A 21,648-nucleotide genomic window follows, 5' to 3' on the forward strand; every position below is an offset into this window, starting at 1 on the left:
AAAGGGGTTGTTTTAATAAAAGAAATATAATTGTATAAAATGCATTTATCCTCCTGAGGCAATTATTCCTACTACCTAGACTCTTTCTCCCGTGTTTTAACATTTTTCTCAGCTGTAACATTCTTCGGCATTTTTGATAATCATAAAAAATTCCTCTTTCTACATTAAATCTTTTCACACGTATACAGGCAACAAGGTAATGCACGGGGCAACCCTGACATAATGCGATGTTGTCGTTCAAATTCCATTCCCCTGTACAACAATTACTTAAATTACTAAGGCTTAAGATCAAGAGTATCTTCACTCATAACTATCCAATTAATATCATTAAGTTAAACAACAGCCACTAATATGCATAAATCTCGAATTATAGTTAAACAACCGAGCCTTAAACTAAATGGCAACATTGATAACTGTATTCCCGTCTGCAACGTTCAGTTGACGCTTGTCGTTCTTCAGGTGTTTCGTTTAGATAAGTTTGAGAATTCAACGACAACGGCGCTGATATTAATTTCGATCTGAGGCACGCTGCGCCAATAGGCCAATAGAAATAAGAAGGGTACTTTTATTTTACGTGTGAGACCGTAGCCGACCTGGAATTTTGGCGTCCTAGGTCGTTATTACTGATCAAGTGTGAAATATATATACTTTTTCGAACTAGATTTTTATTTCGAAAGTGATTTGAGTTTTATCGGGGCGAGATGTCTGTCATGGGAAAGGTATTATCCTAGCGTCTTTCCGCAAGTCGGATACTCAATGACATTGATCGTGCCTGTCATGGGCACCACTAGTACTTAACATTAGAGATGCATATATTCAATGTGACATTTTTATCAATGATTGGATTGTTTTCAGCCGCTGCTATACTCGTATTGGCGAAGTACTTGCTCATGGAGAGTAAGGATAGGTAAGGAAAATTATGTTGCGTTGTGTATTTGGATGTCTTGAATTTTTTTCCGTCGGTAATACATGGTTTCATTTTGTTTCAATTTTAACTTCCCAGCCCTGAATTTGAAAGAAATTCCTTATGACATTAAGCCTGTCAGTTTAATAAAAGCCGGAGGAGAGCAGCACTCAAATGAATATCGTGATATTAATCCAATGGAGCAAGTGCCAGCATTGGTGATTGACGGTCACACACTGGTTGAATCTGTGAGACATTTTTAATTATTCGATTATTGTTAAAATTATAGTTAACAAAATCATCCATGTATATTTTTGAATTTAAACGTTATTTTTTGTCTTAGCTCAACATAATGCATTACCTTGAAGAAACTCGACCTCACAGGCCTTTAATGCCTCAAGACGTTCATAAACGAGCAAAGGTAACAGAACAATAATTCAAATTAGTGCATGTGTTTAACTTAAAAATTATAAGTTAACTGTACCGGAATAGTGGTGGTTCACAATGTTGAAGTTGCCGGTTCACAGACGTGCCCCAAAAATGATATTATAATTTTTTTGGGTATCTAGGTTCGTGAAATATGCGAGGTCATTGCCTCGGGTATCCAGCCTCTGCAGAATCTCATCGTACTTGTCTATGTGGGCGAGGAAAAGAAAAAGGAATGGGCTCAACATTGGATCAACCGAGGATTTAGAGGTATGACGAGGACTTAATGAAACGGGTGCAGATTTATTGAGTTTTGTTTAATGCATTGCTTATTTTTCAGCTGTTGAAAAGTTGCTTTCTTCATGTGCCGGAAAATATTGTGTTGGAGACGAGCTAACTTTGGCGGATTGCTGTCTTATCCCTCAAATATTCAATGCCAGGAGGTAATTAAAATTCATTGCATAGTGTGTAAACAGTATCTTTTTATATGTGTGTGCGTATCCCAGGGTTTACAACGTTATCTTATGGGGCAAATTACTCAATACTGTTTCAGATTCCATGTTGATCTTAGGCCCTTCCCCACAATTCTTCGCATCGACCGAGAACTGGAGAATCATCCAGCATTTCGTGCTGCGCACCCCTCAAGCCAGCCAGATTGCCCTCCAGAAGCTACCAAGTAAAGTGCTGTGTGCGGTTTGGTGGTTAGCGAATGGTGTGGGAATGAGCCGAAGGGGGGTCGGTGGGAGATTTATGGTTAACATGGGGGAAATGGAAGGAGTGCCAATTAGAAATCCGAAAAAAATATATATATTAAAAAAAAATAGGAGGCATAAGTCCGAAGATTTTTGGATAAGAATATGTAACTCTTGAAATCAAGAATATTGAGTGATAGCATTTAAGTGTTATTTTGGAGTATTACACAAAAGAGTGGAGGATATACAAAAGTACAAAAATTGATCTTTTATCCTACCTATATCTTTTTATTATTTTTAATACGTTTTTGGATTAGCTGTAAGTTAATCAACAAAGGACCATTTTTCAGTTATAAGTGCATTTGACTATATATATATATATGTGTTCACTGTTAGATTCTGAAATATTTTTACAAGGTATTTTGATTGCCTTTAACTAGGCATATTAGCAGTAAAAAATGATCCCAGAAGGTAAATTTTGTTCTTTTTATGTAATGTTTAGTATAAAGAGATTATTTTTACTGTGAGTAATTGTGACTCAACAGTAATTTTCCATCAGCTTGCTTCTGATGGAATCCAAACAGTATTTTGAATGATATACATTCATGATTATATACATAACCATTAATCTTTACAAAAAAATGTGACTTTTGTCATTTTCCTATGCATTTTTAAATTCTGAGGGAAAAATAATTAAGCAGCTCAAATCTTTCTCACTCTCTAACATTCATTTGTCAACTCGATTGTCTTCTGTGAAGCTATGAAAGAGACTGATTTGTAGCTCTCTTTTTTTTCAAATATTTACAAATCGTGTAAGCTTGTAAGCGTGATGACTGGAACTTTTGTTATATAAAAAAAAGGCTAGATTGAGAAATAGTATTGCAGAATTTAACAAGAAAAGTATGCTGTGTGCTTTTATATCTTTAACATATTTTATGAACTATATTAACTGCATCACACGGATCAATCTCTTTCCTCTTTGCTGTTTCGATAAGCTCTTTGTATTTTATTGACAAAAAGGTTTGTGCTGTATTCATAGGATTAGGATTTCCTAAGGCATTTAATATATGGGGAATTTTTCCTTGTGAACGAAACTACTTGCTTTTTATACTGGATTTACAATGTCCTTATTTGATGTTTTTATAAATATAGCATGTTAATTGTCAATAATTGTCTCTCCCATACTATAGGAGGATTTAAAAAAAAAAGTTTTGCACACTGATATGTGAATTTTGTAAATTTTTTTAAAAATGGCAATTGTGATATGTGAGGTGTACTGAGGCACAACTTGGCGCACACATTATTATCAAATTCAGGAAATTATTTTTACAAGTGTGAAAACTCCCTTATGGCATTACCCCATATATTTTTTTACCGTATGCCTAGCTCCTATTTAAATGGCACAATAGGGATTGGTTGGTCCTAGTGTGTTTGTGAGTGTATGCATGTCGTACCATGATGTTGTAAACTGCTCAACCTTTTTGAGGATGCTTAAAGACAATGATTGACCCTCCCACCCCATTAATACCAACAACTCCCATCTACCAAGCCCCCTCCCTGAACTCCTTCCCATTACCGTCTCCTCTGTTGCATTTTTGGCTGCACCGTTTTTATTGCAGCTTCAGCCCCCGCTACCTTTCACATTACCCTCTTCGGCAACACCCTCCATGTCCCCCCTAAAGGGCTATATTATCCCCATTTAATAATGTGTGTGGTTCTGTGCATTGTTGCATCTAGTGTTGCTTTTGAACTGACATATTATCCATGCTTTCCATAGATTTTAAAGAGAAAAAAATTGTCCACATTGAAGTAGCCTCTTCTTGCTTAACAAATAAAGTTTTGTGAGTCATCACAATGAAATAATTTAAAATGTGTTTTTTTTCCCCCAAATATCTGAAATCTTCAGCGGAGATTGTGGATTATTGTCATGTATTAATAACTCCACAAACCCTTCAATAAGTTGTCAGTTTTTATAAGTTTTATTTATCAGATGTAAATATCATGGATTTAGTAAAAACTGATAATTAAGGGACATACAGTAGTAATTCTGTAAGGTGGTGGAGCCTTAAAATAGCAACATTATTATTAATAATTATTGTTATTACAGCCATAAATATATAAATTGAGCACAACACTTCAAAAGAAAGTACTTCCATCAACAATGGTAGCACTTTTCAAAAGTTTTTATCACATTTCAGTAACACTTTTCACCTATCACAAACGGTTCTTTTTTTCACAGTCTGAAAGTTTCTTCCAGTGAACATGCTTAATCTCATTGCATTGAGATATGCTCCTGAGTGGGCATTTTTATGAACACCAATTGTGTAGAATCACTTGGGTAATTTCACTTTGAGGCAGAGCCAGAGGAGAACAATTTAGTCGTTGTCATAACCAAGGGCATAATTTTAGTCCTTGTGCCTTTAATGAATCTTAGCCAGGTACTAACTCAAAACCCTGTGAATCAGAAATTTCACAATTACAAGAAGTTCTTCCACTTGCCACAGATGAATAATTTGTTTCAAGTACTTTTTAAATTTTCCATGCATGTCAAATTAATTCATACTTTTTGAACTAGATGCAATGATTCATGATAAGGGTAGTTGTCTTTAGATGCTCCAAATGGCTCAAAAGTAATCAGAAAATCTGAATTGCAATGACGGTAGAGATTTAAATTATGACCTATCAGAGATAGGAAACAAGAGAGATGTCATCTATTTATGTGTCGGGTTAAGCTTCCCGAAGATAAGATGGCCCACCACCATGTTCGAGTGACAAGTGATTCGTAAAGCATACAAAGTTCTGATGGTTTGAAAGGATGATTGATTAAGATTTTATTGTTATCCTACCTGAATGTAAATGTGAGGGTTCCATTAAAGAGGCACACTAGCATGAAATGGATTTCATGAATGATGGTGAAATGAGCAAAGCGATTAACATCTGTTCCTTTGCAGCAGATCAGGCCAACTTGAGGGAAAGGAGAAGCAACTGGAAATATGCAACTATGAGAAGATGTATGGTACATTCCATTGTCATAACTGAAAAAAGCTTGATTCATGTCAGTGAGGTGCCCACCTTGACACCAAAGTTTATTTTTTTCATGGTAGATAAATAGATTAACAGTTCAAATCTATTGTGCTTACAAAAATCAATAATTATCAAGAAAGTACCTCTTGCTTTCCTTATCATATGCACACTTTCCTCACAGAAAAATACTCATATTAGGTCATAAACGTTTTTTCAAGTGGCAACAATGTTATATTTGAAAAGCATATACAAAGTAAAATTTTTTTAAACAATATATATATATATTTATATACAACAAAAGAAAAACATTTATTTAGTGTCCATTTAGTTAGGTCACAAGGTAAATTTCTCAGTTATAAGAAGAAATGTACAACAAAAGACTTCACAGTTTTGCCAAGAAATAAAATGATGTACACCATCATTAAAGTCAAGAAGATAACAACTAAGCAACATAGATGAATAAACTTTAGAGATGAACATTAAAAATACTTTTCAATTCATGGAATGAAGTACTGGCAATGCCATTTATAAACATGTCACAAATCAACAAAAAAGAATGTATTTCATAGATGAGTTAAGTTGTAAAAATATGTTGGCCATTTTTCAATCCAGCCATCAACAAAAACACTCATACTTGGACTCATGCACACGTCTTGAGAGGACTGACAAAGAAAGACTTGAATGCAGTATGCCATGAATTTATTGATAATGACTCACGGTAATATACACGCTGCTAATGACGTGTTATATTCAATGTTCCTCTACGAACTGCTTGGGAGAAGAAAGCCTTGCACTGCTTGTGTCCACCCCCTGCCATCAAGAATTCAATCCAAGTATCTTGAGAACATGATTCATGACTATATATAATAATATATATTATTTATGTATGGAATTTTAGCAATAATTAAATGAAAGTGGCTGTACAGACGGTATGATGGAGGAGCAGAGAGACGGATATCATCAGAGTGACAAAAATAGAAACACTAAGAATGATGAGGGTGGATTCGATGGACCTAAAACATGTGATGTAATTGCACCATAAGCTTAGTTTCTCTTTGTTCAATAATTTTGTGCATCATGCTGAAATATATTTCTATAACATTATATGCACAGTCAATAGCACTACCAATTACAAAGACTCAACAAGTTTTGCTTACAAGTGTACTCAGTAATAAAGATTGTTCATTGCTTGGTGAATAGTAAAAACTCAAAAACTGTTGTAAAAACTAAAGGAAGTACCATTCCTTCACCGATGAAATCTATCACTAAAATAGCATGAGTATTACACGCTGGTTAGGCCATATAAAAAAAGCAAGTGTCACTCTCAGGTCATTATCAACAGACATTTGATATGATGACGGGATGTGGGCTGAAAGTCAACAACAAGATGTTCAACATGCTAAGGATTAAACCTTTTGACTTGAGACCTATTTCAGAGTAGGCAGTATGCATGTACTTAACTATTTGGCAACAAAAGATTCACAAATGCAATGCACAAACCCTCTTGGAGTACACTAATCAACAACAATCTTGAGGTGGAGGAAATCGACTGACTTCCATGATATCAACAACAAATCACATTCAACATTTTAGTACAGCCGGTAACACCTCAATTTTAAATACAGTAATGATTAATTACCTATATATAGTGTATTACGTGAATATTAGTCAACATTTAACCCTCTCTCAACTTCTTTTTTTCATTTTTTCCTTAATGACATTTATGAGAATAAAATATTGATGGATATCCCTAGTTCATCACCACCATTATTATTCTCTTGAATACAATGAATGTAAAAGTGAGCCCATCACCTAAATAACACTTAGCCATCACATTATCACCCCTCGCTGAGAATTCACCTCTATAAAGAAATGCACAACCCATCCTCAGGCATGCAACAAAAAGCACAATCAAGTGCATTGGTAACTTCGTAAACAACAATGGTAAAAACCACTAGACAACAATATCACATCTCACCAATGAATATGTTATGAGGAACCCTACATCCAATGCTAAATGGACGCCATTTGCAAAGACAAAAAAGTAAGAGGAGGAAATAGCCATGCTTATTATGAAGCATTGGTCTAAACACAATGCACCCCTATCAAGTGCCCAATCAATAAATCATTTATTATAATGCCAATGAGAAGTGTGGAAAAAAACCTATTCCCAGAGAAAAACTCTTCAATATTGAATAACTTGAAAGACTAGCTCTCTGTTAGTACATATTTAAATATCATTTAGACTGCACCTCTTCAATTGCCTCCAAACACTTGAGACACGCCCAGTGTGAGACAAATGAAGACATATAATTAATTAACGCTAGAACTGTCTGCATTCCTAACAACAAATATATGATATATATCACAGAATGTGGATCAATGGATACAAGGCAACTAAATGTGAGGGCGTTCACACATTTACAAAAAGATTGATAAAAACTTACATTCACCCATGGAGAATATGGGTTGTAAATGTATATATATTTATATATATATATATATATTAATATATATCTCATCATGAGGGAGCAAATTTCATAGAATCACAATTGCCATTTAATTCCCAAAAGACACCACAGATGACTGGAACAACCTCACACCAATTGTTTCCAATGACAATGCAGTCTTCAGATATCAATTAACCAACCTATGACTGGTGTGTATTCTACGGACGAAGCAAACTCAAAGCAATGCATCCAACGCAGGGCCAACATGGTGAATTCAACTAGATTAAACTTTTTTTTGGGAAATTTACACAATGCATAACTCACAAAATAGAAGCTTTTCACCCTTAATCCCATGACCCTCCCCTCTTCACACGAGAGTCAAGGAGTGCTATACCGAAAATAATAATAAAAACTTGAACCAATTAAAACAAGTCTAACAAATTAAAGAGAGAGAGGTCTGAGGGTATTATTGGGGTGCAAGGGAAGGACGGGGAGTGACGGTTACCACAACATGTCTTAAATGCACGCACGGTAACTGTGCCCAAATCACCCTCTCTCCCTCTCTTTCCTTCATTCTCGCCCCGCTCCCGCTGAGGCCGACGCGAGGGGAGCGCCACGAGAAGGAAACTTGACACTCGCGAAATGGCCGCGCACACGATAAAATGACGCCGAACCCATCACACATGCACACACACGCGCGCGCGCTTCTATCCCCCATTTCCCACCCGCGCTCACTGCATGCCCACGAGGGCGTTGTGCCTCGCCCTCTTCGCCTCCTCCTCGCTGATCCTCTGCTCGATCAGGTACTGGGCGTTCCCAATTGCGTTTGTCGTGCCCGAGATGGACACGATGCGGTTCTTGGTGCCGGGCGCGAACGTGCCCTTCTTCGAGATCTGAATGTTGGCGCCGCTCAGGTGCTGGATCTCCACCAAGGAACGACCCCCGGGGCCCAGGATGGCTCCCACTATGTTCTCCCCCACCTCTAGCTCTAGTTTTTTCAGTTCGCCGCCACCCACCTTCATGTCCGCGGGCGTGGGGCTCTTGCAGAGGCCCACGGCCGCCGCCATGGACTGTCCCCCGGTGGCCAGCCCGAACGAGTTGTTGTTAGGGGGCAGCTGCTTCACGCCTGCCGCCCCGGGCGGCGAGCTTAGATCCGTGGGGCTCGGCTGGCGGCGAAAGGGGTCGAAGGCTGCGCCGGCGCCCTCCGGAGGGGCCCCGACGAACCTCTCTACAACGACGGACGACGGCCGCTGCTGCGGCTGCTGCGTCGGGGACGTGGTCACCGAGGCGGTGGTCCCGATGGGCCCGAAAAGACCCCCACTGCCCCCACCGCCGCCCCCGCCGTTGGGCGCCTGCGAGGGGGCCGCGTCCATTGGGGAAGCCCCGCCCCCGCCGCCGTAACCCGCACTCTGCACCGGCTGTAGATGGTGGTGCGGCGCGTGGTGCTGGCCTCCCGAGGGCACGCCGCTACCGAGGCCCAGGCCCATGCCGAGGATGCCGTACGTCGCGAGCGTGCTCATGGCCGCCGTGATCTCTGCCGTTGCCTGGTCCGAGTACCCGCCGTTCCTCAGCGTCACCTGATTCGAGTCGCGCACACACAAACACCACAACACAGCGATATTATAACCGAGGCTGTCTGGTTGATTTTTGAAGGAGTAAGAGTTGGAGGGAAACGCCCTGCCTTGCATCAAGCCACTTGTTGCACACTTTCGCCCAATCGGGGTTATGCTTTCCCTGTGCAATCTCGAGAGAGGAATCTAATACCCATATCATTTGTAAGTGATTTTCACAGAGGGGAAAGGCAGCAACTACCATGAGCAAACACGTGGCCAAAAAATGGGGCAATACATGAAAAAATTCTTGTGGATTGTGGTACCTTGTGGACCACTGGAAAAGCAGACCAGTGAAGCCTGGTGCTATTGGAGGTGGCTGTTGAAGATCAAAAGGCCAACTAAAGGAAAGTTGAGAAAGTATATGGAAAAAGGGAGAGGAAAAAACAGTAGAAAACACTCAAAAGGAAAAGATCCAGATGGGTTTGGCCACTCTAGTGACCACTGAATGGACTGGTCATTATCAAGTTAACTTTAGCTGGGCTATCAAAATTCTCAATTTACTTAATGCTCATATTACTTGCACTATTCAATATTATTAAATGTTTCTTATATGCTACCTCATAATACAGGAACATCTGCCCCTATGATCATTTCATGGCTTTAGGACAAATTTCTAGTAGCAATCTATTAAGTATTAACTGAAATGCTTTGATGACATTATTTTATGTCAATTTTTGCATGCATTTGCACTGATAGCATTATGTCATATTTACTTGGGCAAAGAAGCCACAAAGAACAATTTTGGAGTTGAAAAGTGATAACCAACAGTACAGATTCAACCAGACTGCCTAAATAAGCTTGGAAAGCCAAAAAAATTTAATAGTTCATTAATTACATATAGTACACTCTTCCATAATACCTTTATCAACTGCAAAAATACACATTATTTGGTATTTGAAGGATTTTGACCTTGCTCATTCAGTGAGTATACTATACTGGGACATATTGTTTGTGATTGTTGGGCTCTGAAATCATACAGTTGATTTACTAGGGACATCATCCTTAATTGATTTAATGTGAATAAAATTTAATTGCTAGTCAAATGTTAGTAAACATTCATGATCTGGATTCTCACATACCAAAGAATAAGTAGTAACTATCTACAGAGATTATCCTCAAAATGTATATTTGCAAACATACTCTGGCTAAGGTTCTTCCCTTTAATTATGCTTTGAAACTTACAGACAGGCTAACAGACATAACCCTCTACTTTGATAACCCTTACCATTTATTCAATTACTATCAATATTTTGGGGATTAGGATATTTACCTGAATAGCATATAATCTAAAGATATTTAAGTCACAGGTCCATCCAAGAAGGGAAATATAGGAAAAATTGAAGACTTAGCATCCATTTTCAAATAAAAGTGGTAGGATCTTGGGCACTTAGAACTGCAGGCCAATTTTGTCAAACAACTAAACTAATTCTACCAACCAGAGGTCTTTGGCAAAGTAGAAGGCCAGAGTATATATTTTATATACTATACATGGGAAAGCCCAGAAGTACCCGGCCTGACCTGGAAATGGCGGTAGTTGTTTAAAAAATATCACTATATTAGAAAGTACGCAATCTATAAAGCTTATGTTTCAAGTTTGAAGATGCTACATTGTTTAGTATTTGTTTGGCAGCCATCAATAGTTAACATTTTCAGTTAATTTGTGAAAATGGAGAACATTGGTCATTGTTATGCGATACAATACTTTTAATTTAAAGGCCTCAGCCCAACCAATATGCTGAACTGGATTCCATTCTGGGTGAGTCTGCTCCTTTGTTCATAACAGTAAAATATTGGGTAGCCGAGTTTAAATGAGGCCGTATGAGCTGTCAAGACGAGCATCGCATTGGTCGACCAAATGAATTTACGACTCCATAAACAGTGAAGAAAATCCATACACTGATACTGGAAGATCGTTGACTGAAAGTGCACGAGCTAGCAGACATAGTAGGCATGTCAAAAAGTGCAGTACATCATATATGAACTGAAAATTTGGACATGAGAAAGCAGTATACAAGATGGGTGGTACATCTGCTCACACTCAAGCAAAACCAGTGTCGTGAAGATGTTTCAACTGTGGATGAAACATGGGTCCATTACTTCACACCTGAGACAAAAGACCAATCAAAACAATGGATTCAAAAGGGAGAACCGCCTCCAAAGAAGGCAAAGACCGTTTCACCTGCAGGCAAGGTCATGGGGTCGGTTTTTTGGGATGCGCGTGGGATAATTTCCATTGACTATCTTGAAAAAGGAAAAACTATCAACAGCGAGTACTATTATGCAAACTTATTGCAACTTTTGAGCAAAGAAATCAAGCAAAAGCGGCCACATTTGGCTAAGAAGAAAGTGTTGTTTCATCAAGATAATGCACCAGCTCACAAATCCATTGTTGCAATGGCCAAAATTTATGAATTAAAGTTTAAATTGCTACCTCATGCACCATCTTCGCCATATTTAGCCCTCTTGGATTATTTTCTGTTCGCAAACTTGAAAAAATTGCTCGGTGGTCAAAGATTTTCCGTGAAGAAGTGATGTCGGAAGTTAATGGATATTTTGAGGAGCAATGCAGTTCTTATTAGAAAAAGGGTATTTAACTTATTGAACATCACTGGGAAAAGAGTATAGAGCTAGAACGAGATTATGTTGAAATATAAAACATTTTTTTCCAAAATTATTGTTTTCTATGTTGGGTCGAGTACTTCTGGGATTGCCATTATATACAGGATAACCCTTGTATATAGTACACACTGCTTGTACTAAAAATAATTTTTGTCAGTAGCTCTCGAACCATTTCTTTCCTGTGACAATCTCTCACATTCATTTCCATGCCTGATGATGATCCATTAGATGCATATTTCAAATAAAAGATAGATGATAGCTGGGTAAGATGTATTTCACCGTGAGATGAGATTATCAGATATGTTTTACCTGCTGATGTCGTATCATGGTGAAACCTACCTAATGGGAGTTGTACCTAATAAATTCTGTGGATAAGAACATTTTGCCTGACCCTGTAAGATTTATCCATTGGTAGATCAAAATGCCCATACAAGAGAATTGATTATTTCATTACACCTTTATTTACTGCAAAAATACACACCCTTTTGTATTTGAGAGTGAAACTTTACACCAAATTTATTCACATGTACTCATGCATAAAAGAGATCTCAATGATGTAATAATTATGAGGGTCAACCAGAAAGTAGTACCTGTTTGCACTATATGGAGTGCTTGTGACAAGAACAACCACTCAATTTCAAATACCTTCATTTGCTATTCTGCTCACTGCATATGAAGTTTCGTAGCACTGTCATTGTGTTTACTGTATCAGTGAGTGTTTATCAATGTTTAAGAAAATAGAAAATGCCATGACTTTTGATGGTAGGGCAGTGACCAGTTTACTCATCGCAAGAAATGTGCGACCATCATATATCCACCAACATATTAAGGGAGGTATATGGAGAAAATGTTATTGATGAGTCATCTGTCCATTACTATTGTTAAATTTCAACTTGGGGAGGGACAACGCCGATTATGATGATCGTTCAGGCTGCCCGTACTCCTCCAGGACAATGCCAGGCCTCATATGGCCTGGGAAAACACAACAGAGGGACACCAACACCTGGACTTTGCTCTTTTAGATTTTCACCTTTCTACATAAGGGTTTTTGGCAGGAATGAAATTTCAAAGAGATGAAGAACTGAAAAAGGGGCTACTACTTTTACCAATAGACTGGTGGCAGAGGCATATGAAGCTCGAATGCAAAAGCTCATTACCTGTTATGACAAATGTATTAATTTCCATGGTGATTACATAGAGAAGTAATTTAAGGTTTTCATTAACAAACGAAACGTTTTTCAAGAAAATATAAACATAAATATAATTCAAGAAAAGAAAATTAGTTATTTATTAATTCCGAAATGAGAACTACTTTCTGGGTGATCCTTGTATTTTGGACTATGAATAACACAGAATCTTCCTCTGCTGGAGTATTTTTTATAGAATGCCTATATTCTATTTTCTCATAGTAATGTGAATAATGGTAACTTAAATTATTGAGCATCCTTTCATAAGAACGACTGAAAATTGTAATGATTAGAATGAGGGACTCAGAAAATTAACCTGATGGTAACCATCACATTGACTTGCAAAGCTAACAAATATGGTAAAAATGGTGGACTTAGATGCACCCTTCATAAGTCACAACAAATCTTCAACATTCGGTATTGAATATAGACGTATTTATCGAATATTAAGGGTTAAACACAGGTTAGGTGTCTACCATTCAATATTTTTACTCAGAAGATAGACATATTACAATGCTTTCCCTTACATTCCGGAGTATTTTTTCTAAATTAATTGATTTAGTGTAAGGCCACAAAAATCAATGCATGTTTTCCATTTTGCCATGGAAAATTAGCTTCTATTATCAACTGCATTGATAATTAATGAATATATCAACTTTATTTCACATGGTATTTAATGAAGTACTGGGCATGGTGGGCGAAGAGAGGGGTTTGTCTGGAGAAATCCTTTGGTGGCAGGAAAAGTGGATGAAGGGTGTATTGACCGGCAGTGGGGTGTTGAAGACTGTGATTGAGGGGAGAATGTTAGGCAAACGAGGAAAGGGAAGGAACAGGATAGGGATGTTGGACGGGATGAAGGGAGGAAGAAAGTACCCAGAGATGAAGAGGGACCTGATGTAGAGAAGGATGCTTGAGTTTGAGTGTTGTTACGAGTCACAAAATATTTTTTTGGCAGCTTTGTCCATCCCAAAACCTACCTTAACCAGTAGATTACCTAATAATAATAATAATTAATGACATGATTTTTTCTCAATTTTAGACATGGCGAATATAGGAATGACTCTGTTTATGAATGAAAATCATGAGGTGACAATGGCTCCATGATTGAGAAATTCAAGATGTATAGGTATTTAAAGAAATGCATGATTGGAAATATCATTTTCATGAAAAACTATGCAAAGCATAGTGCCCCCAACCATTTCCAACAATTTTAATATTTTTAAATAAATCGCAGAACACCTAATACAAAAGGGAGTTTGTGCATTTAAATAAAAATATCACAATTCAAAAGCATATATACAAAAAACATGACCTTTCCATAACCATGAGCATCAATCCTTTTAGGCAATTTGAAAATTTAACATAAATTTTTCAAACCATTCCAAGATTTAAAAAACTTAAATAATTGCACAAACTCATGAGTAACGGTAACATGATAAACATTTAAAAATGGCCCATGCACAAATTTATGAGTCTTTAAGCCAGGAAATTTCAAAATTCAAATCTTTTATTAGACAACATCAAGGATGAAAGATATTGAATGAATGTTATTGAAAAAAATAATTACATTCACTGTTTTGCATAAAAAATTGCTAGCTTAGATTATTTTCAAGATAGATTTGAATTAAAACAATACTGCAAAATAGCGAAAGTTATGGAAACAATTAGCTGATAGGTAAAATGAAAAATATAATATACCAATAAAAATAAAATACGTACATTATCTGACCTTCTATTTTACTAGAGGTAAAATTTTCATAAGCAGTGTTTGTTGTAATTAAGGGCCAAAACTGTATTCAATTATAGAGAGGTTTTTTCTTAAATTTAAAACATTACTTGATAGTTAATTTTCATTAATTCAACACACTGAAACTAGCTCAAAAGATGCAACACTGCTCAATAATTCTTCAAATTAAAATATACATTGAAAATTAGCTCAAAAAATTATAACTCAAAACAAGGAGTAAAAGCAATGGAAAATATAAACTTGAAAACTATTTGTTGGAAGAGCAGTAAGAAGTTGTTCTGCCATTGTAAAGGTAAGCATAAAAATAAATTGTGAACCAATATTATGCAAAACAAGCATTTTGAGATAAATTATCTACAAAATGATAAACTAACAGTGAAAAAAAGCAGTTTCTAGCACTGTTCCATAATTTTTTATTAAATTTGTAGCATTTTTACCAAAACATTTTTTAGTTCAAGCAGCAACCATGTAATACCCATGAAAAGGCAAAACTTTGATTAACACTTCACTAAAATTTCTTGCCCAGAAAAATGTGTTAATTGAATGCGTATATTCAAGGAGAAGGAATTTTGATTAACATATTTTCACGAACATTTCTTTCCAGAATCAGAATTGAAAAATCTAGGGTAATCCCAGACACTGGGATTGTGGGTTCAGGCCCAGGCATGAATGACAACTTCCCATACTTTTTAAAGCAAACTGAACAAATAAAGTACATTTTATAAGTTTCCCTCCTAATTTCAAATGGTGTCATGTCATTAGGACATGGAAAACCCATGAAAAGATTACGGAAAGGAATATAGTTTTCCATTTATGGCCAGCATCTTTTAAGTTTTTTCAACTTTAGAGCTCCTCCTGGAGAACTATGAATTATTCTAAATTTTTTCACACTTTTCTAACAGAATATATTTGCGCACTACATAACACAACGTCTATAATGCTTTGAAGTATTTTTATTAATTTTTAGTTTCTTAAAAAAACAGAATGGGAATTAATGGGAATTTTTACTTATGAAAATAATGGAAAAACATTGGCCGGTGTAGAATAATAGAAATCTTATTTTTAGCTACTACTTTTGTGATTGTTATTTTTCAAATGATCTTAGTATTTTAACCCTATCTATTGTTGTGTTGAAAATGGGCTAAATGGAACCATAAATAAATATTGTTGAGGAGTGTTATTATCCATTCTATCAACAAAATTAGCCAAAGCTGTCAAAAATTTTTCAGTTTATTTAATTTAGGAATATGTCGAATATGATTTTGAAATTTTTAGTCCAATTACTTTCATGACAATATACAAACAAATATATAATTAGGAAGCATTTCAGTTAGAATGCATATAATTTTTTTTCTAGATTGTTTTCTTGACCGTCATTAAGTATAGTACACAAAGCAACAAAAATTTTGAATCATGTCAAGTCTTGTTCCAAGGTCTTTTGCATTTGAGTCAGATGGTTGACATCTAGGGGTCAGCAAAGAAGGTTTTTTCTAATGATTCAAATCATGAATCAAATATTAACTGATCTTTGATCAACAACTAACCAACAGACCAATTAATTCGACTGCTTCCATCAATGCACATTCTTTGTAAGCCAATGATTTCTCAAATATGACAAGGTGAGATTCAATGAAGAGCAGCCATGAAGTAAATAGCTGGTATTATAAAGTGATGCAATATTACGCTTCACCCTATTTTTCCAAAACTATAAGTTTTAGCTACAAGAAATGACAACAAGTGTATGAAGTTCTAAAGGTAAAATTCACGAAATTCATGCTTACTTAAATCCGGGCTTATTTCAAAACTGAAGTGCCTAAAAGATCCAGGATTTTGAAGTGTGCCAAGAATACATAATAGACAACAAGGCTAATCTTTTACTGTGTTCTTTAAACACTATTTGCTACCAGTTCCTGCAAATTATGCTTTCCTTGATTTAAATCCCAAAATGTTGTTTCCCTAAAAGATGTAGAAGAGAGGTTTCATGGTGTATGCCTGTAAACTGCATATGCAATTTCAGACATTATTGAGCTATTGGAATCACCTTTCTGTACCTTTTGGACAACCTATATTAATGAAAATTTTCACAATATATCTATGTGATATGGTGGTCAAGGCTTTTTGCATGTTCAAAATGGGATTATAATGGTCCAGAGTGATAGATAGTGATGAGAAAGTTATGAGCATTCAGAAAACATCACACAATTATAGACAATGCTGGATTGGAAGTCAGTGGAAGCACAAAAGATTACATGCATAAGGAATAAAATGAATGTTCACAAGGTTGAGCCCGATACCATTGAAATTACTTGCATAGATTTAACTAGTAAATACATATGAATTGTATGGATTGACACTAGAGGAAATATTTGAGCTCAGCATTACACTGCTGGGTGGAAACAATATGATCATGAGGAAAACTGACAATTAAAGGAGGCATACAAGAAATCTTCTTATCCTTGCAAAACTTATGATCAATAATAGAAAACAACAACAAGGTAATTTTAACTACTCAGTGTTAACATGTGATTACAGAATTTAATAATCACCTATTATCATAATGGCTGGCGTCATAATACCCCCGTAATAGAACCTCTTGGAAGCTTGTATACTCTATTGTCCAAGAAGTCTTTGACTGGACAAAAGACTTCATGAATTGAGAATTTCTGTAGTTTTTACATTAAAAGCCTTTGCTGATGCAAACCTTTTTCTATTTTTGAAGGATCTCATTATCTTTATGAGAGGTAGTATGATGGGGTCCTTTACAGCAGGGTAAGACTATGAACTATAATCATTAAGGCTTACATTATCTTCCTGCCAAGTACTGTACCAGTGAAAGTTTACACTGTGCATCAATAGGATTGATTTCCTCTGGAAAACAAGGAACAACCAAGAACATAGAAAAATGAGGGCTACAGTCATAGAGATTAAATTTAATGCGGGTTCAACTGTAACCTGCCAAGCAAAACATCCTATTTATGAAGTATGAGTATTACTTAAGTAACCTTACAAACATTTACGCAAAATAATGTGGATAAATATTTGACTTGATATGTTCTATGAATCAACCATATTTCTGAATAACATTGTGCAATCTCCAATGGACAAATAAAACTATTATTTAAGACTTTTAAAATGTGAAATGATACTATATTAGTTATGAATTAATAAGAGTTGTATTAGGATAGGAATATTGGAACATTTCACCTTTCTTACCTTGATGTGGTCTAAAAGTTGTGCTGTTAATGATGGGTTGTTGGCCATTGAAGGAGCAGGGTTAGGTGTGAGATTGAGACTGAGATTTAAGCTAGTGGTGGTTCCATTAAGGGCAATGTTTGTTCCAGCCTGGTGACCCATCATACCACCCAATCCACCGACTGTAAAAGATTAACAAATTACTGTGGTGAATTCTATTCAGGTACACTATTTGGTGTGAATTAAAAAAAACACCAAAATTAATTCAGAGTTCAAATACAGCCCAAAACTACATCTATAAACTTAAAAACTGCCTTAATTACAAGGCACTGAAGAAGAGATCATAATGTTGGGTTGGCCATAACATTATCAAATGTACTCTTTTGATGTGTTTTAATTCAATTCTAATTCATTGACTAATATAATCCATTCATCTACATAACAAAGAGTACATGAGTTTGTATGAATAAATAAACTAAAAGGGGAGAACATAAATCTAAATTAAGGAAATCGCTACCTAGAGATAAGAGAAGAGTTCATTAGGACATTGGCGTGCGATGCAAAATGTTTATTGACGACAGAACGGTATTTACCCTTAACAGTTTCTTGGTCCTCCTTATTCCTTATCTTTTGGACATTGTTTGCATTACTGACTTTGGAAGTTAAAAAATAAATAGGACAATCAAATGATTCAAAGAATCACATCATGGGAGGACGAATTACTACCAGGCATATTTATCCATGAAACTTCTATTTATAACCAATTATCTTGTAACAATGTTAGGAAGAAATAACTTTTTTATAAGGCATTGAGACAGGATGTAGCAAGTTAGTACTTGACATCCATGCACAACATATAATATCCTTCTATTGATTTAGATAAAGTTTATTTATTTATTTAATGGGAATAACCCTTTACATAAAGAAAGGCAAAAAACATATATTGGTTCCACAATTATAAAAGAAAAAGAGAATACAATTGGGTACAAATTGCCATAATGCCAACAAACCACATAGCAATAATTAGCATTCTAAAGTTCTTTGGATATTTTAACAACATTTTTTCAAGGGATCCTGGTGAGATAGAAAGTAGGTCAATATAATCACAACTGTTGGTTTCTCTCATAATCTGGTTAATAGGCGAGTATTAAGCATAGTTTGGTGCATGATGCCTAATTTCAAAGAGTGCTTCATACCTTGTGTTAGGTGAAAGTACTCGGAAAGATATTGCACTTAGGAGTTCCAAGGAATTAATCTTGTTAGGCAGTAATTTATAAAGAAAAGTTATGTTATTAATTGTTCTACGTTCATGCAAGGAGGGAAGATTTAGTAGAGATAACATTTCATGGTAACTATAAAGATCAATGTAAATATTGAATTTGAATGCAATTTTGTGCACAAATAAGTTCTAAATAGTACATAATTAAGGAGGGTCCAGCGTAACCTCAAGATTTTATTCAATATGTGAACCAGTGGAGTGATCTGATTCGAAGCTTAAATATTCAAACAGAAGAATTTGAATGCTATCCACATCCATTAGCATTTGGCATATATTCAGTGGTCCCAGCAGCTACCTATAACTATTTTAAGTATTATGCATTAAGTGTGTATTTAAGTATGAATTGCTCCCATATAATCATCACTTCTGAAAATAAGGTACACGAATGCAATCATTTGCTAGAGTATTTTTTTGGAAGCCTACCAAAATAAGGAAAATTCAAACACATTCTAGTTCAAGTAATTCAAGTAGTTCATGCAATTTGAGGCAGAGAGTCATTATAATTATTTCCCTAAGTTCTCATATTGTCTCCTTCCTTATCAAGCATACACATCACAAAATAAGAAATTAACAGCAAAACCAAAAACAACTGAATATAAATATAAACTAAACAGTTTTTCATCAATTTATGAGATTTTACTGGATCAAAATGATGTATTTTCTTTTTGACTTATTGGTCAAGAAGGCAGATATAAATTCAGTCATTTCAAATCTTTCATTAGAAGAAACTTTAAAGTTAAATTCTTAATAAAGAAAGTGGATACCCTAAAAAGGTTTCATCTATGATAACAGAGTAAGATTATTATTTTACTAATTTTACCAACCATTTTCACCCTTGAATGATACTGTGGCTGCCATGATACTAATTATCAATATAAATTAAATGAAAACTTAAGCAAAATGTAGAGTTTCATTTCTTACAAAATCATGGTGGAGATGGCGTTCACTGTAAGAAATTGTTCCACAAACCCTACTATTTTATTTCGAAATCCAATTTCCGACATATTTACATCAAGATATTATATTCAATACATTGTTTACTCCTGCAACACATGAAAAGCTACTCAAATGACAAGCATACTCACTGTGTACTTCATAATCTCAATTGTATTGGTCAAAAAATAAAATTGAATGATTTTTGCTTAAATTTAGCAACAAACATTTCTTAATTTTTGGTTTGGATTAGAAAAATTATGGGAATCAGAGAAAGTGGAGATATAAGGAAATGCTAGAAGCAATTGAGTGTCCTTAATTATGCAAAATATTAAACATGAAGATGATGAAGGAAGAGAAAACTCTTCCAACCAATGTATTTTGAGTAAAGTATAAGATTCCATATCTGCAATCCCAAAACAAGGAAAGGCAAAATCCAACATGCAAAAGATGAAATGAATGTTTACATTTTGAAATTACTTTTTAGTGAATTCTTGCCGAGTAAACCTGAATAAGAACACAAACATGAAAGGATTAATCTTGCATTACATCTTTAGTACATATAAATACTTGTATAGTATTATAGTGATAAAATTCATGATTCTGGAATTGGTGTGTTAAACTTCAGGCTAAATGAAGTATTTTGAAAAAAAAGTCGTAAGATTCATACTGAGTCAGGCAAATACAATAAATATTGAAGGGCTGTGCTAAAACTCAAAATTTGCCTTCATAAGAAAGTCCTCACAATGCTGGTCTTAATATAAATGTTTATTACGAATTCATAATAATACCTCCTATCTATAATCAAGAATCACATTCCCAAGACATCTGAATTTGATATCTCGTGCCGTAGCCTCCCATCATAAAAGTCTTTTCCTGGGAGATCTCTAAAGGGCTGTTGATGTAACACATCACACCCCAAGTAAGTGGAGTGGGACAAAATATTTGGGAATGGAGAGGGTAAGGAAGTGTCACATGGACAAGTAACAAAATGGGCACATGAGCATTTCAAGTCAAACAAAATAGAAGAAATTAGAAATAGTACTGTTCCAATTCTGCTGAAGGACTTTTACACAGCAGAAAACTAGGTGGGTAATATTCACATTTAATATATTATGTTCATTAACATTTCAATTATAGTATTTGAAAATATTCTACAATTTACTTTATTTAAATTTTAGCCAACTGATCTATATTTTTATTTTTTTAATGAACTGTGGCTGTGTAAATTTTAACATTATATTAGACAATGACCTTAAATTTAAGAGATATTTCATTTTTAAGTCATACTAACCAACTATTCTTGATATCTCCCCATTAGAACTAGGAGATATAAATTTTGGTGAAAGTTTGATTGAGGAGAAGGAAGGAAACTATGTAGATATATTTTTGGAAGGATTTAAAAAAATTACTTTCGACAACTGATTTTCTGAGCCCCCACTGTCGGCCATTTCTAAAATTAATTTGGAGATCTTTCATTTAATTCATTGCTCTACATACTTGGTTGAGTTTTATTTTGACTTAATTTAATATTTTGGAATCATTGTGTTTGTTATGCTTCTCACCTCCTGAATTCTAGTTG

General features: G+C 35.4%; 3 protein-coding genes across 5 annotated transcripts in view; 1 reads left to right on the forward strand and 2 right to left on the reverse strand.

Annotated features, from left to right (window-relative positions):
• Nucleotides 1-433, reverse strand: part of tw (Protein O-mannosyl-transferase 2) — a 34,381-nt gene extending 33,948 nt beyond the window's left edge. Inside the window, exon 1 of the mRNA XM_071597537.1 lies at nt 76-433. Within this exon, the coding sequence (XP_071453638.1) occupies nt 76-131 (56 nt within the window). The 5' untranslated portion in view covers nt 132-433. The remainder of the gene's footprint in view (nt 1-75) is intronic.
• Nucleotides 434-545: 112 nt separating this feature from the next.
• On the forward strand, nt 546-3,892 carry LOC139698909 (probable maleylacetoacetate isomerase 2). Its single transcript, XM_071597863.1, has 7 exons — nt 546-719; nt 856-907; nt 1,004-1,152; nt 1,248-1,325; nt 1,474-1,600; nt 1,671-1,773; nt 1,884-3,892. The coding sequence occupies exons 1-7, from the start codon at nt 702-704 to the stop codon at nt 2,008-2,010; spliced, it is 654 nt and encodes a 217-aa protein (XP_071453964.1). The 5' UTR covers nt 546-701; the 3' UTR covers nt 2,011-3,892.
• Nucleotides 3,893-3,994: 102 nt separating this feature from the next.
• ps (RNA-binding protein Nova-1-like protein passilla) overlaps nt 3,995-21,648 on the reverse strand; it is a 32,193-nt gene continuing 14,539 nt past the window's right edge. For 2 of the 3 annotated variants that reach the window (XM_071597831.1, XM_071597830.1), the window contains exons 7-8: nt 17,876-18,036; nt 3,995-9,073 (exon numbers count right to left, since the gene is read on the reverse strand). In XM_071597831.1, the coding sequence (XP_071453932.1) occupies nt 8,228-9,073; nt 17,876-18,036 (1,007 nt within the window). In that variant the 3' untranslated portion in view covers nt 3,995-8,227. The remainder of the gene's footprint in view (nt 9,074-17,875; nt 18,037-21,648) is intronic. The other variant, XR_011703022.1, reaches the window with a different exon arrangement.

This window comes from Hetaerina americana, unplaced genomic scaffold (genome assembly GCF_022747635.1).
Source record: "Hetaerina americana unplaced genomic scaffold, ioHetAmer1.1.p SCAF_9, whole genome shotgun sequence".
NCBI lineage: Eukaryota > Metazoa > Arthropoda > Insecta > Odonata > Calopterygidae > Hetaerina > Hetaerina americana.

What these genes read in the sequence shown, in the direction of transcription:
- LOC139698909 (XM_071597863.1), top strand. An exon ending in ACGTTCATAAACGAGCAAAG is followed by an intron (nt 1,326 to 1,473) that starts GTAACAGAACAA and finishes TTGGGTATCTAG; the next exon opens with GTTCGTGAAATATGCGAGGT. An exon ending in CAAATATTCAATGCCAGGAG is followed by an intron (nt 1,774 to 1,883) that starts GTAATTAAAATT and finishes ATACTGTTTCAG; the next exon opens with ATTCCATGTTGATCTTAGGC.